Source organism: Beta vulgaris, chromosome 6 (assembly GCF_026745355.1).
Source record: "Beta vulgaris subsp. vulgaris cultivar EL10 chromosome 6, EL10.2, whole genome shotgun sequence".
Lineage (NCBI taxonomy): Eukaryota > Viridiplantae > Streptophyta > Magnoliopsida > Caryophyllales > Amaranthaceae > Beta > Beta vulgaris.
The window spans coordinates 68,572,074-68,588,074 of NC_079207.1; the positions used below are offsets into that span (position 1 = coordinate 68,572,074).

Genomic DNA, 16,001 nt, shown 5'->3' on the forward strand with positions numbered 1-16,001 from the left:
GTGTAGTGTAACGAGTAATATGAAATGAAGGAAGTATTCTAATTTTTGACCCCTAATATTAGCTAATCGAAGGCTTAACACATGATTTGGGATACTTGCAGTCCAGATAACATGTGTCATGAAAATCGAACCCTCTATTATAGGGTGGAAGGAGAGCATTACAACCACTAAGGCAAAATGTGGTTTGATTCAAGACACTAGCAGAAGGAGGATTGCACGTGACAAATAAACTTTGACACGGGATCAAACCACCGAAACTCATCACAACGGATCCTATAAGTAATATATGATGTCATTCAAAATTATGTCATGGTTTAACTTGACATATACAAAATAAACCGTAAAAGGCCTTTTGAGGCAACATAGAAGGTTCCAATCACTTAGGAACCATCCAAAAGCATCATAAGATACCGAAGACGACTCCGAATAAAAAATATAGTCACACTCAAAAACTCGAAAAAGTCTAAATATATCTCTAAAATAGCTAATATAGATACTATGATACACGTTTTTGGACATTGTCGAGGCTCAATCAACGAACCAATAAGATTCTTCGTGAGTCATAAGAGACTATTTGAAAGCATACTCGTTCATAGAAACATAAATCCGATGGTTTTCGGATCTATTATAAAGTTCAACTTGAAATATAAAGGGGAAAAAAAAGGTGGGGAAGGCAAATTGAAACTATTATTGCTAATAAAAGCTGATTAGAGTATTGTTGATCCCTAGTAGGCTCAATCTAACTCAAAAAGAGGAACACAAAATTTATCCTCGCAAATAATGTTAGACTGGAGTCTAATAAAATGTTAATCATCAAATGCTCTCTTAGTCTTACTTGTGTACTATTTGTAGAAAAACAAGGACATGAATGCATTAGCTCGAAAAGTGGAGCATTTCTTTTGCATGAGAGCAAATTACAGGATTTATTGTAGTTGGCTAGCCTGCAATGTGCATGTTAGAGACTCTCATGATTACTCCCACCTACTACAAAAATGCTGGACCAGAAAAACCTTGAAAGAAATTCATGCCCAGATCATTATTGGAGGTTATGAGCAAAACCCATTTGTTGCTGCAAAGCTTATAGGAAAATATGAGCTAGCAACTTCAAGTATGGAAGATGCCCGAAAGGTGTTTGATCAATTGCCTCAGACAGATATTTTCTTATGGAATATGATAATACAGGGATATTCAAAACATGGTCTCTATGAAGCTGCATTGAGTTCCTATGTTCGGATGCGAATGGCTGGCTTTGATGTCAACCAATACACATTTTCATTTGTATTGAAGGCTTGTGGCGGAGCGAAAGGACTTAAAGAGGGTGAGGTGATTCATGGACATATAGTGAAATCTGGGTTTACTTCAAATGTCTTTGTTGGTAATGCACTTGTGTCTTTTTATGGGAAATGCCAAGAAATCAGTTCATCTAGGGAAGTTTTTGATAAAATGCTACAAAAAGATATTGTTAGTTGGAACTCAATGATTTCAGCTTATGTTGTTAATGGTCTTCCCATTGAGGCTCTTGGATTATTTCATATCATGCTGAATGCAGAAACCATTTTGCCTGATAAGGCTACTTTGGTAGGTGTTCTCCCTGCTTGTGCTCAACAATTAGCAGTTAAAGAGGGGTTATGGATTCATTCTTACATTATAAAATCTTGTATGCAACTTGATGCTGCCTTAGGCAGTGGCCTTGTATCATTGTATGCAAATATTGGACATTTAGAGACTGCAAAGTTGATATATGATCGAGTGTCTGATAAAAACATCGTAGTTTGGAGTTCGATGATTAGGGCTTACGGGATACATGGTCATGCTGATGAAGCCCTCAGATTATACACCCAACTTCTAGATAATGGATTAACCCCAGATAGTCAGATGTTTTGTTGTTTGCTATCAGCTTGTAGTCATGCAGGGATGGTTTCAAAAGGACTGGATTTATTTGAGAAGATGGAATCATATGGAGTCGAGAAAAGACACGAACATTATGCATGTATGATCGATTTATACAGCCGTGCAGGAAAAATAGACAAAGCAATCGAATTTATTAGATCAATGCCTATTGAAGCAGGGAAAGATGCTTATGGTGCCTTGCTTGGGGCATGTAGGAGACATAATAGCATTGAACTTGCTGAAGAAGTAGCAAAGAGGTTGATGAAATTAGATCCAGAAAACGCAGGGCGATATCTCTTTTTGGTGAAGATGTATGAGGATGCAGGTCGGTATGATGATGCTGCTAGATTGAGAAAAACATTGAGAGACAAGAAGATTAAACGACCAGTTGGGTTTAGTGCAATCGAAGTGGATCACACTCTCCACACATTTGGAGTAGAAGATGAATCTTATCCATCTAGAGAGCAAATCTTTGATACATTACATAAGTTGGAGATGGTGATGGAACATGAATGCATTATATGTAGTGAACTCACAAGTAACTAGAATGGAGGTTGATTTATTAAGATATGTATTGGGGTCACAATATCATACAATACTACAGTAGTAGCCAATCTCTTCGTTTTGAAATTACGACCATATAGTCTATTTTAGTTCATTTTGATCCCTTCTGACGTCGTTCTTCATTCATTGCACGACAGATTTTGAAAAGGTCGTCAAATAGGATATAACCACATCTACCTAGTGGGTAGATTACCCGCTTCTAACATACTATTAAAAAGTAATTGTCAATGGGTGAGTCGAATTCCACCATACATTAAAACCTATTAGTGATGGGTAAACTACCCATTGGGTAAACTAAGTTTTATCACGTCAAATGCCATATTATGACTTATAAGTGAAGGATCGATGGGGCAAGTTGTTTCCTTGCTCAAGCTAGCTAACAGTAATTGACAGGAAACAAATGCAACTTCGATTAGACTCACCAGAATTGAGTATGGAAGAAATTTTAATGTCTACTGTACCAGCCTGGCTCACCAGAACTTAGTCAAGACTTGTATGTGAATTACGTTATTGATTAATGAGATGTGGAACCACCAGAACACACATTCTTTGGGTTGTACAGAGAGCCACGAAAGACAACTACCAAAGCAATTTATGGGACCTCTTAAAGCTGAAATTTATGAGAAAGTACAAGAATCCTTCGTTCGTTTGAGATTAACACATAATCGTCATCATGACAAGAAAAATCTTGCGGTAATTAGATGGGAGCAACATAAACATAATACATTATATAACTTGTGGTTACAATGAGGCTAAGGGGTTGTTTGACAATCGATTTATGGTTGTTGGCTCTTGGCTAGTTCAATTGGTTTGTTTGACTAGCTGTTTAAGCCAACTGTTTGCAAAAGTGTGTGGCAAAATTAATTGTGATTATTGACTATTTATTAGAGAGTTTGTGGACCAACAAGCCAAAAACCAATCCAAAAAGCTACTCCAGACAGCTTTTTCATTTTGGCTTAAAAGCCAGCTTTCCAGCCAACCAAAAAGCCAATAGCCAAACACCTTCTTTGACCAAATTAAAAAGACAAAAGCCATTTACCAAACATGGCCTAAGTGTACAAGTGGTTTGGCTATTGATGGAGCCGGAAACAAAAAGGTATAGATTAGGCATAAGTAATAAGTGCAAAAGCTATTAAAGAATCAGAATACAGGCTGATGCTCAGCAGCTTCTCGATATGGAAGCTTTCTGGTGCCTACTTGTAAGGTGAAGATTATTCTAAGTCATCTCAATGTTACAACTCTTGAATTTTGAAGCAGCTGCATGAACAATAATAATCTATCTTCTTTTTTAAAAAAAAAAAACACAAATGAATCAGTCTTATCTCTTCCCAAACAGGAACACCATGTACTTGTATAAGAAAAGATATGTTCAACAATTACATTTCACCCAGGTATACGAAAATCTATCGTTGCTGCATTTACAGGTTTGTCAATCAACAAACAAATCCCCTCCCCCCAGTCTTACAAAGGGAAAGAAGAAGGGTAGTGAATGAAGAGAAAAGAATGAAGAAAGAAGCAAAAATAAAATAATACAACAACAGTAAAATCAAATCCTCAAGACTCTATGTTGTAAGAACGTCAGGAAGTGTGTTGGAAGGAGCACCAATCACTTTACCTCCAACGTCAGGGAAGGATTCGTAATTTGGCAAGGGTTCGACTTTACCATCGGCATCCACCTGTAATGGATACTTGAGTAGGTGGCCCTGCAATGTTGAAAAACCTTCAGCTGTGAATTTGTTCCAGTTATCTTCAGCAATGTCATTCACCTTCCTCACACATTCTAAACTTTCCGGTTCGTCAAAGCACTCGTGTAGCATACCGAGATGCTCGGCCCACAATGATGTTCTATAACCGTAGATCTGCAACACATTAGCTTCATTGAATTAGCACACTATACAAGGCAATGAGCACAAAAGACACGAATTTTAACGAACTGCTATAAAATGTGATTTGGGCTATTAAGAAAAACATTTCTCATCAAACATGTGAGGGGGCAGTTTACTAGATAAATTTGGCATGGGCCCCACACCCATTCCTCCTCTTTGTTTGGTGGGGAACAAGTTCTTTGTTCAGTCTTATTCCTAAAATTTGGCTGGTAGAAATCAGAACAGTACAAGTGAAAGAATACATTCTTTCTGCAGTTGGTTGGAAAACAAGATTTGTGCATTTTCCCCCTGTTTGCATTTAAAAGCTAATCTGTGCTTTAGACCAGAATCAGATCAATATCTAATCGTTTCATGATAAAACTAAGATATTTATTTTCAAAGTAATTTACTAATTTACAATCCCTCCAGCCCATATCCATCTTCCAGTTAGGCATAGTACTACTACAGGACTACTACTAGGGTGGGGGCCAAAAAGTGGTTGAATCTGAAGCTAAAATTTTCATTTTAAGTACAAAAGGGGGTAAAAAAGGAAAGAAACTTCCAAGTGCTATGAGGTCTGGCCTAATCCAAGTCCAGTGCCCTGGGTTTTTCATATTCACTATTTAGTGGCCTGAGGTTACTTAGTAGCCTGTATGTTAGCTTTTCATTCAAGCTACGTGCACACATCAGTATTTAATGTATTAAAATCGTGCTCATTGTACTAGATCATCAGAACACAAATGATCTTAACTTAAAAACCCTTACCAATAACTCAGTTTACTGTGTTCTAGTGATTTAATAAAGTGAAGACATGATTTTAACACACCAAATGTTGAACTGTGACATGACCCTAACAGAAATTTGACACCATTAGCCCTCAAGCCATAAAATCAGGATTATTCCATAATCTCAGAGCACAAAAGTTGGAATATGTAAAGTTTAGCATTTAAGTTGGATTAAGCCAAACCCGAGAGCACTAAAGTTGGAATTTTCCAGAAAAAAAAAGGTAGCAAGAGAGTGAACAGATTGTGAGAGAAAAAGTGGTTGATGTGATAGGGAGAGAGAACATAGTAAGAGAAAGGCCGGCCCATTTCACAGGTACTTTTTTTTCCCAACCACGTTGAAGGAAAATAAAATTTCAGACAACACAAAATACTTTTGCGATAAGATATGGACAAAGTAATGAAGCCAGAAGGGGGGGGGGGGGTTTAAAAAAACCCATAACAAAGAGACAATTAAGTACTTGACTAGTTGCCTTAACTTCACCCCTACACAAGGAAGAGAAAAACCTTGTACAGAAAAAAAAGGAAGCGCAATAAGCATATGAAGGCAAACCTGGCCTCTTGGATGTCTCTTCTTGTTAGACCAAGTATGATGGGGTTGATAAGCACCCATAGCAATCTCTGTGTCTTTAGTACCGGCTAAGGACCTTTGGTTGATGTTAGCAGATCCCACTATAACATACTCATCATCAACAACCATTCCCTTGGCGTGTACATAAATCATAAATCTGCCGTACTTGTATGAATCAGAAACCTGATCAAATGATATCGTTAGGGAACAAAAATCCAGCTTCATCATGCCATTCATAGCACCTAGCTGCTAAGCAAACAATACAGAACATGCTGTAGGAAAGGGTGCACATACTTCATAAGCTGCTATCTACACCTGATAATTAAAGCCTAAAAGAGGTAGCAGGTTTTGCTAGACCTTAGGCTTAAAAATCATCATGTACGTTGTAATAGAGTGAGCTCTATGAATCAGAAACTTTCCTGATGTACCGCTCCTACACATGTCTCAGGGCAAGCCAGTGGACTTGCCAAATGATCTCAGTTATAAATGGACGTTTACCGAGCACACTACTAATAAACAAACACATGTTCAAACAGAAAATGATCTCAAACTAAAACGTATACTTCTACAATGTCCATATGCAGAAAATTATACTCTACTTCTAAAACAACAAACACATGCTCTATACTGTATACTTCCATAGCAGCAAACACGTGCTCATATACAGGCCCGGCTCATAGCCGGTTCAACCGGTTCTGTAGAACAGGGCCTCAAATTCTGAGGGGCCCAAAAAAATCTGTAAACTAGGAAAGCAACAGACGCGTGAAAGGCAGCAAAAGTGCAGAACGCTTCTTCTCCCCTAATTTGATTATGTAATTACTCTTGCAATTTCCATAAAAAACTGGAACTTTCTATATTCCATTCTTCCCGAATCTCTATATTTGTCATTAATTTTATGTTTCATCAAGTTTCCAGTAAACTCTCTCAAATAACAAATGTGAAGAAAAAAGGCCAATACATGGAAATTGGATATTGTCAATGGAAGATATAAATTAAAGTTCTCCTCCATTAAACCACTATCAAGCGACCAAATTTTTACCCCTATATGTTTCCACTCAATTACAATATTTTCTTCAAAGAGACAAAGACCAACAATATCAGAATTCGAATCAGATTTTGGGTGGAAAAAAGTTCAAGCATTATATAGATTACACGATATCAAGCATTATACCAGTAGTCTAGCGTGATAGAGGTATTGAGTTGAAGTTGCTTCTAATTTCAGTAACATAGAGTATTAATTTTAAGTTGTAGATTATATAGCTTCACCAATCACCCCAAATATCATTCTTACATTAGCGTTAATATTATGTTCTATTAACTTCTATGTTTGCTACTGATTATTGAATACATGATTTCATCTCTTACAGTTACAGCATACTAAAATCTATCCTTAGCTTGGTAAAATATTATTATTTACCTTTTTGTAGAAGAACAAAAAAGCAATACTTTAGTTGGAACTTGGTAGTGAAGAAGACAAGCACTTTAAGTCAATTTTGAATTAGAAGGATAACTCTTTTTGTGTAGGTAGAAGGTTAATATTAGCTTAATGTTGTATCGGAATGTTATTTATAATTTGAATAAATTAGTTTGAGTTTTTGGTTAAATTTTGGAAAAAGTTTGATTATAGTTTGACATAATTTGTAATTATTAAAATTGCAGTTTAAAAAATTAGGGGCCCAACTTTAAATATTAGAACAGGGCCTCTCAATTGTTTAAGACGGCCCTGCTCATATACTTCAGGCGAAGCTTGAGACAAAGATACAAAAAGATTTCTGCAAATAGACCCACTTATGAAAACCAGTAAGAATGGATTCTGAACAGCTTATTTTTTACTCCATAGAACCTTATGAGAAGCTTGAGAACCAACAACGACAAGTTATTAATATAGATATAACATTTTCCTGTCAAAACTAACAATAGTCCTCATGTTCCGCTACAGCTTGATGAAGCAAAAGCATAAGCACTCACATTTTTGGACCAGTAAACAATGATGACAGAAAATAACCAACCTTGTCACTAGATTGGTCCGATTCATTCAGCATATCCTCAGAAATTTCTTCCCGATTACCAAGACAATAGAAATTTAGATAATCTTGAGGATTCAAATCTGTAATCTGCATTGTTTTCAGTTCACGGGCAACAACTTCATACATCGCTTGCATTGTTTGCCCCTGTGAGGAACAAAAAACATCACCAATTTTAACAAAAGGCCATCTTATCGCCTTCCCAGAAACAAAGTCAAGATATAGATGTATTTTTTTATTTTCAGATAAAAGTGATTTTGCATCAGGATGGAACCAAAAGACTTATCATCAAACCCTTAATTTAAGTGAGCAATATATCGGCAAATATGTTAATTCAAAAACCATGAAAATTCTATTCCATGGAAATGGAACAGCATGCAAAGAGATTAATAAAGCTTTATAATTCCTCTTAACCTGCCAATAAAGAATTTCTTGCACAGCAGCAGATTTTGGATCACCTTCAGGCCACATTGGTATGATAACATACACCGCAAATCTTTCCTTAGCTCTAATTTTACTGGCAATTTTCAATGCCAACTCCATAGGGATCAAATTATCAGCTCCTAATGATATATGATAATGAGAAACATCAGTAAACTTCTTACGCAAACAGGTTAATAAAGTTATATATAATTCAACAGTTCCATCAAAAAAATTGCTTCATATTATATATATATATATATATATATATATATATGTATATATATATATATGTATATATATATATATGTATATATATATATATATGTATATATATATATATGTATATATATATATATATGTATATATATATATAATTCAACAGTCTATAAGCTCGTCTTATTCTATGCCAAAGTACTACCAAAAAGATTTTTATAATGAAATGGGAATAAGAAGCAAAACCAGCAAGTAACCTTTAATTGAGCTACTAAATATCTAATTTCTATTCTCGAAGTACGTTTAAACAAGTAAATTGAGGTTCCCAAATTCTTCAAAATAGACTTCCCAAAACTCTTGAATTCAGGTTTATCTAGCCATGTGATTGTTCATCTAGAATAACCTTATGCATGTAAAAAAATCCACAGGATAACAAGGGTGTTGGCCTAACCTGCATCTTTATATGAAGGCCATGCATATGACGATCCAATAAAATACTGATTTTCGATATATATAAAGTGCTCTGCAGATCTGATTGCCTGGATGTATGCTGTTTGTATGCTCTTATCTATCACCAGATTTTTTGCACACTCAAGGTTCTGCAAAACATGAGATTAATAACAAGTGAAAAGTATGTAATAACGGACAGTAATAGATCAAGCCATAACATTATTCTTTTCAGTAAATCTAGATTGACAAGTGAATTCAAGACCAACATCTATCAAAATCACTTGACATGATTATATTTAAGGGAAAATCATGGGAATCATCCCAGCAGAGGGCTTCTCAAAATAATCAGGACCCAGGGGATCAGGAGGACGGTGGGAACCAATACTTAGAAGGCAAAAACTGATTTGTCAAGGTCAAGTTAGCTAGGCAGCTGATGGGGACGAGAGGGGAAGGGAAAAAAGATACTGTTGGACAAGTCATTTGTCACTTGGGATTGTTTTGGAAAAGCACCCTCCATATTTGGGATTATTCTAGAATTTAAAGTGTTGGGACTATAAGGGAAGACCACCCACAGTTGGAATATTCTTGTGAATTTTTCCTTAGATTTATACTATTGGATAAGATATCTTGCAGATCTAAAGGGTGGGCCATCAAAACTTCAAAGAAACAAGGAGCCTCAGGATTTGTGAAAATTATTTGATGGCAGTCTTGGCAGATCGCCAGATCCTGGTCATAAAAAATTCAAGAGAGGCTGCAAATGCTAACCTGAGCTTTAGCAAGCTGGACTGTTTTAGGGAATCCCCTCAGAGATCCTGAGTCAATCGAACGAAATACCTGTAAATAATAATAAACCCGGATAAGTCAACAATATTTTAATAACAAGAAATAGCAGGAAGAGAGAAAGTAAACTTCAAAAGAAAATAAAAACAAACTTGAATCATGTTAATTTGTCAACAGTATTACCTGAACATGCCAATTTTCTTGATGCTCTTCCTTTGAAACCCATAATGCAGGATCGTCTTCTGGAATTACAGTAACATCATCATCAGTTGCTTCACGCTGAGGACTAAGTATCCAAGAGATACGGTCAATCTTTATTAAAGCATCATCATGCCAATGAGACATTTTCTTCCGCCATCCGAACTCTTTCCATTTCGTTGCCTTTCTCCACCTCTGTTCAAAGTTTATGAGGACATCATATGCTGCAGGACCGTCAACTTTGCAATGCAAATCGTGCCATGGTTGCCTTGGAGCTCTTGTTGCAGCCTAGGAATTCATGAAAATGAAGATAAAGCTAAATTTAAGACCATTTATTTATAATAACTTAATAAGGCAGAGAGGAGCTACATGAAAATTAACTCAGTACATATGTCTCTAAATTCACCAAATTCAGACAAACAAACATGCACATACAGGAAAAGGGTGATAAAAAACATAATGCACTACAATGCCTTTAAAGAAGCTACCAACTTATATCCTAGTGAAAAGGGGACCAAGCCTAGCAAAAAGAATGAGGCAGATATACTCACAGGAAATGTGGGATTGTGAAAATCATCCTGGAATACTGTGTCGAGATCACGGAAGAGTCTATGCTCAGGTGTGTCATAGCGTCCATCACACAGATCTAGACCTCCTAAGAAAGCAGTGATCCTTCTGTTGTTACCATATCCCTGTGTATCTACAAGCACACATTTCTGATGATGTGTAAACAAGGTTCCAACAACCTGCAGGGATGTCAGGGAAGAAACTTCAAGAAGCAGAACAGAGAAAACAATTTAACAGAAGATGAAAAAGGTTAACAAATACTGATAGAAATGTTGACAAGTAAGCAAAAGGCAAGCACAGAAGAATCCTCTTGACATATGTGAATCAACAGCATTTTACCACACAAAGGTTACATAATTAGCGAAGAAGTGTCACAAAAGTACTAATAATCAAATGCATTTCCGGACAGCAAACTCAAAAAAAAGCACATCAAATCCTTCAAGTTGCAGAATGAGACCACTAGGCACTATCATAAGAAAAATACTAAGTGACCAGACGCAATATGAGTCTCACACTGTCTTCCAAGAGAAGCAAACCAGGATCCACATTGATTTATTAATTCCAGTAGAGGATATTCCAGGGCTGGGAATAACTATCACAGAAATTAGCAGAATAAGTTAGTACACACCTCTGTGCTTGAATAATCATTAGCCTACGAACTAGGAGAGAATGTATTACCACAAGTTACAAATGAATAATTCCAAAGAAGTCGGTGGATGTTTTCAAAACCTTCAACCATGCTAGTTCAAATGACAAATCTAAAGAAGATCTTTGCTTTACTGAGTACTGCAAATATTATGCTAGGCTATTTTCACAGGTCATAATGGAGCAGTTGCAGTTATTGCTCGAGAGAAACTAGGGAGGCCTGAAATAGCATTAAAAGGTAAAAGAAACCAAAATTCTTTAATCCATGATTGGCACCACATATGACCTATAGATAAAAGAGGAAAACATCCTCCCAAGTGTTTGTAGCATACTTTCTGGTCAGAAAAGCCAAGGATGAAATCCCAACATCATTAAGTCAAAAATCAATTAAACAGATATTTGTCACATTAAACCAGCACATGTAGTATACGGTCTCAGAAGTCAAGGAATACCTGTTGCTTGAAGTAGCTAAGTTTACTGCTACCATAACGAGGCGATAGGACACACATAACTGACGAATGCTTAAAAAACTTCCGTGTTTCTTCATCGTGTGTTGCCATAACCCCTTCCTACACCCAGCAATACATTTCAGATCAGACAGCAAGATCTTATTTTGCAATCTCCACATGCTAGAAACCAGCACGCACCACATGTAATCCTTTTTTCTCAATCCTAATAATAATTTATAACTACCTCATTGAACAGTTACTTAGATATGATCCCCTATCTCATCTAATCAATTTGAATCCATAGAAGCAAACACCACCAAATATAGATGCTAAAGAGCTTCTAAACTCTTTCTTTTTTGCTTTGGCCTGATAATTGAACAAAGATGCTTTACAAAAGGTGGAAAGTGCAAGAAGTCTCATGTTACTGTGATTTGTGTTATTAAACTACTCAGAACTAACAGTGATTCACTAAAGCATCCTATATTCTATTATAATATAATATTAATCATTCCACAACCACGGAACCTCCATATGATTACATTACACTTGATAAGTTGATATGCCAGCTTTCTTTAAGAAACATTTGGTTTTTTCCCAGAAATGGAATGGAATCAAATAAAAGGAACCATTGAATATGATTCAACTCATTCCATTATGTGGAAAGCATTGTTTGTTTAAGGCGTTTTTAACACTGAATTTAGATTAATTTACATTTATCCTCCACTACACATACAAATATCCTGCACCGACTTCTCCACCACCATCACTACATTATGGACTCTCCTTTTAGCCTCTTCTAGTCTTATTATTTCATGTTGATACTAGACAAAAATTAAATCTCAACTGCAACTTTAGTAGTTCCATACTTATCAAGTTATTAATTCACCCATGTACATCATTCATCTATACAATTCCTCAAAACTTATTACGACATGGCGCAGGTAAAAAATAAGCAGTAAATCAAGAGGAAGACCCAACATACAAGTTGGAATCTGTTTGCAACTTGCAATTTTTAAAACTAAATGTTACTTAATCCCCTAATCTCACATGCTGCAAATTCTCCTCCCAGGACTATTCAATTTAACCAATCAACATGACAACATCTCATCAGACAAACTTGATTCTCACACCTCACTTTACAGATAAAAGTTCCACCATTTCTACAATCAATCCTTCCAAATTTTTACAGAGGCCAAAAAAAAAGATCAAAACTAAGGAAACGGACCCACATTAAAGTCGAACAATTTCAACTAGATATTTTCTCTCCCAATTTAATATTCTATATCCCACTTTTAGCAATAAAACAAGATCCATCTCTCACTTTATCTCCTCAATTTCAGAAATTTTTTACTGTTCCATTGCAAATGAAACCCTGCAAACATCACATAACAACAATCTAGCTGTAAAAAACATGACAAAAAATGCATAAAACAAGATCAAAAACTGTAAATTCACAACAAAAGTCAAGCCAAAAAAAAAAAACATCATCCAAGACAAAAGAAGGCGATATGATATGATATGATACCGTGTTAATGAAATACTTGCTATGAGAAGTCTTATCATCCCAAACCAACAACAAAACCCTAACACCTTCTTCAGACTTATACTTCAATAACTCCCCAAGAGTAAGATCTCCTCCTCTAGGTAAAGGTTTAGTAGGTTCTCTAACAAGCTTCACTTTATGAAAAACAGACCAACCAACAATGTAGATCAAATGATGAGCTTCAGAAATAGCATAACAAATATCTTCCCAACATTTCCCCTGTTTATAAACTTCTCCACCATCCAACCTAATTTCCGGCAACAAATCATCTCTCCCATGAGCATCCTGGTATAATTTAACAGAACTTCCAATGCGAAGCGGAAAATAAGTAGCTTTCACCCCTTTCTTAGTAACACTAAGATCAGTAATCTTATCACATGGTGTAAATTTCATTTCAATACGAATTGCGGCATCAGGTTTCGGCGGCTTACCAGAGGAAGGAGAGAGAATCGAGAACCAACCAGAGATGAGTTCTCCAGTGAGAACACGAGAAGCTGAGAGTGTAAAAATGCCGATAATCTGAGCGCCGAAAACGTCGTCGTCTTTAACTTGGAATTCTAAATTGAAAGCAGGATAAGCCATTTGAATGTGGAATTGTTCATTGAAGTGAGGGTTTTGAGAATTAGGGATTACGCGAGTACGAGCGATTGTTGCTTGAGGTACGACGACGGCGACGTAAGGATCGCTGGTGATAATGCGAGGGTGAGGGCGGTGGTGAGTGGAGGAGTCTTCGGAGGGGCGTGCTTCTGGGGATTTGCGAGACGGGATGCAGGCGCAGGCGGAGAAGCAGAGACGAAGACGCTCGGAAGTGAGGTCCATGTTAGGTAAGTGACGAGCTTCATGGATTTTGAGGTCGAGGTCACCGTGAAGGTAGACGAGTTTTTCTGGTGAGTCCGCCATTGTTGTTGTTGTTGAAGAGGAGAGAGAATTTGCAGTGGAAGAAGTGTGGAAGTTGGGGAAGATGAAGAAGAGAAAGGAGTTGGTGGGGGGTTTGGTTTAAACTTTAAAGAAAAGAGAAGAAAAGGGAAGGAAATGGAAAATATCCAAAAAGTTTACGTTATTACAATGACGGTTAATCCGGAAAATATCCAAATAACTCCCTTGTTGCACAGCTGTACATTTGACCTACGATATCTTCTCTTTCGTATTACTAAAATATATAAAAATTTAATATTATGAACGAATCTAACATAACCCCACATGAATATGTTTTGGGACGAAAATATTATATCTCTGTTACATTGTAGATGAAAGGATGTCTACTATACCCTTCTTATTAGTTTATTGAACTTAAGTGAATTTAATTTAGTTGAAGTAAACCATGACGAGCTTCTTTTAAACTGAATCAATAAAAATTCAATTTAGTTCAGTTCAGTTCAGTTCAGTTTAGACAAATTTAGTTTAATTCGGTTATTTTCTTCTCATAGTTTTCATCCATTTCATTTCAGTTCAGATAAATTCGTTTACTTCAGCTTAGTGTGAAAGAACATAGCCTAGATAAAACTAGATTTAATTTAACTATATTGTATTGAATAGAACTGAGCATAAGTAAAATAATCATAACAATCAATAATACTCCTCTTATAATAATAGTAATAATAATACTACTAATAGTAATAAAATTGGAAATAAATTGAATTAAATTTAATTTAGTTGTAGTGGAGTGAATTTAATTTAGCTAAACTAAATTTAATGTTTAACTGAATTAAATGTAATTATAAGTATACTAAGATGAACTGAAATTAAGTCTAAAAGAACATCGCCTACATTTAGCTTTATACTATGGATATCTAAGAATAATGGCACAATACTAAATTCATGAAGTACCAATATTGTTATACTTAACATAGTTTGAAATTCATTTACTTTCAATACAAGTTTTTAATTCATGAAGTGGGAGAAACATAAATTATATTATGGGACAAAGGAATTATAGTGAGTCTTTTTACTTTCACGCTTGCTATTTTTGGGACAAAGGGAGTGTAGTGAGTTTTTTTACTCACACTTGCTGCTGTAAAACTTTAACCTTTAATTTATTTAATCATGAATAAAAAAAAATAGTTGGTAGTCCCGAAAAATATATATCGAGACAAATCTAATAAGATCACACGTGAATATATTTTTTTTAATCATGTATGAGGCATTTTTAGTCTATCCAGTGGCATTGTGATTAAATTGTCAAAAAAAACTAATTACTCTTTTATTCCCATATTAATCACAATAAATCACTTCGACCATAATTTGTAACTAATACATAAAGAAATATTGCATTAGTGTTATCCGTTGCAAAGAAAAATGTATCTCGTGTTGCAATATAGTCAACCGTTGCATTAGAACGTTGTATTTGCTTCAAATTGCAGTAATAATACACTTATTTGTCTAATATGTGTGCTTATGTATATTTTGTGACACCAAATTTTTATCGTTGTTACTAACAGATTATTAGAAATATTAATAAAGAAATTTATGCAGATAAATATGTCAGAAATTACTACGAGACCAAAGTAATATATTTCTATGTGATTTTTCACATATTCCCTCCGTTTCAAAACATAAGGCATTCACGCTTTACGAAAATTTGTTTTGACCACAACTATCTCTCATAATATGATAAATATAAATTATGAAAATTACATTGTTGGATTCGTCCTAAAAAAACTACTATCATAACATTAATTTTTTAAATTCTTTATCCACATAAATTGAAAGTAATTAACGATCAAAGTTCAACCTTAAACATTGTGCGTGCTTTATATTTTGAACGGGAAGGAATACCTATTTATTTATTTTTATTTTTTTGAAAAGGAAAAAAAACTAGGTTACATCCTCATAGTGGGATAACCTAACTCATCCTTGTGGATGATTGTAGAGAGTCCTGGAGGAAGCTCCGCGGAAGACAACCAAAGTTGTTGACAATTTTTCCCCCAATTCGCTAGGAGGTCCGCCGCTTGGTTAGCTTCCCTGTAGCAATGGTTGATCGCAAAGGCCTCCAACTTATTTACATCCTTCCCTGCATCATCATCAATAAGATTAGAAA

General features: G+C 35.5%; 2 protein-coding genes across 2 annotated transcripts; one reads left to right on the forward strand and one right to left on the reverse strand.

The window, feature by feature from the left end:
• Nucleotides 1–864: 864 nt before the first annotated feature.
• Nucleotides 865–2,436, forward strand: LOC104897784 (pentatricopeptide repeat-containing protein CRR2, chloroplastic). The gene has a single exon (XM_010684729.3). The coding sequence runs from the start codon at nucleotides 865–867 to the stop codon at nucleotides 2,434–2,436; it is 1,572 nt and encodes a 523-aa protein (XP_010683031.2).
• Nucleotides 2,437–3,749: 1,313 nt separating this feature from the next.
• LOC104897785 (phospholipase D delta) lies at nucleotides 3,750–13,978 on the reverse strand. Its single transcript, XM_010684731.4, has 10 exons — nucleotides 12,947–13,978; nucleotides 11,425–11,541; nucleotides 10,312–10,506; nucleotides 9,746–10,048; nucleotides 9,548–9,616; nucleotides 8,784–8,931; nucleotides 8,111–8,259; nucleotides 7,682–7,843; nucleotides 5,655–5,855; nucleotides 3,750–4,313 (listed from the first exon to the last, which is right to left on the reverse strand). Exons 1-10 carry the CDS (start codon nucleotides 13,862–13,864, stop codon nucleotides 4,017–4,019), a joined length of 2,559 nt encoding a protein of 852 aa, XP_010683033.2. The 5' UTR covers nucleotides 13,865–13,978; the 3' UTR covers nucleotides 3,750–4,016.
• Nucleotides 13,979–16,001: the final 2,023 nt, after the last annotated feature.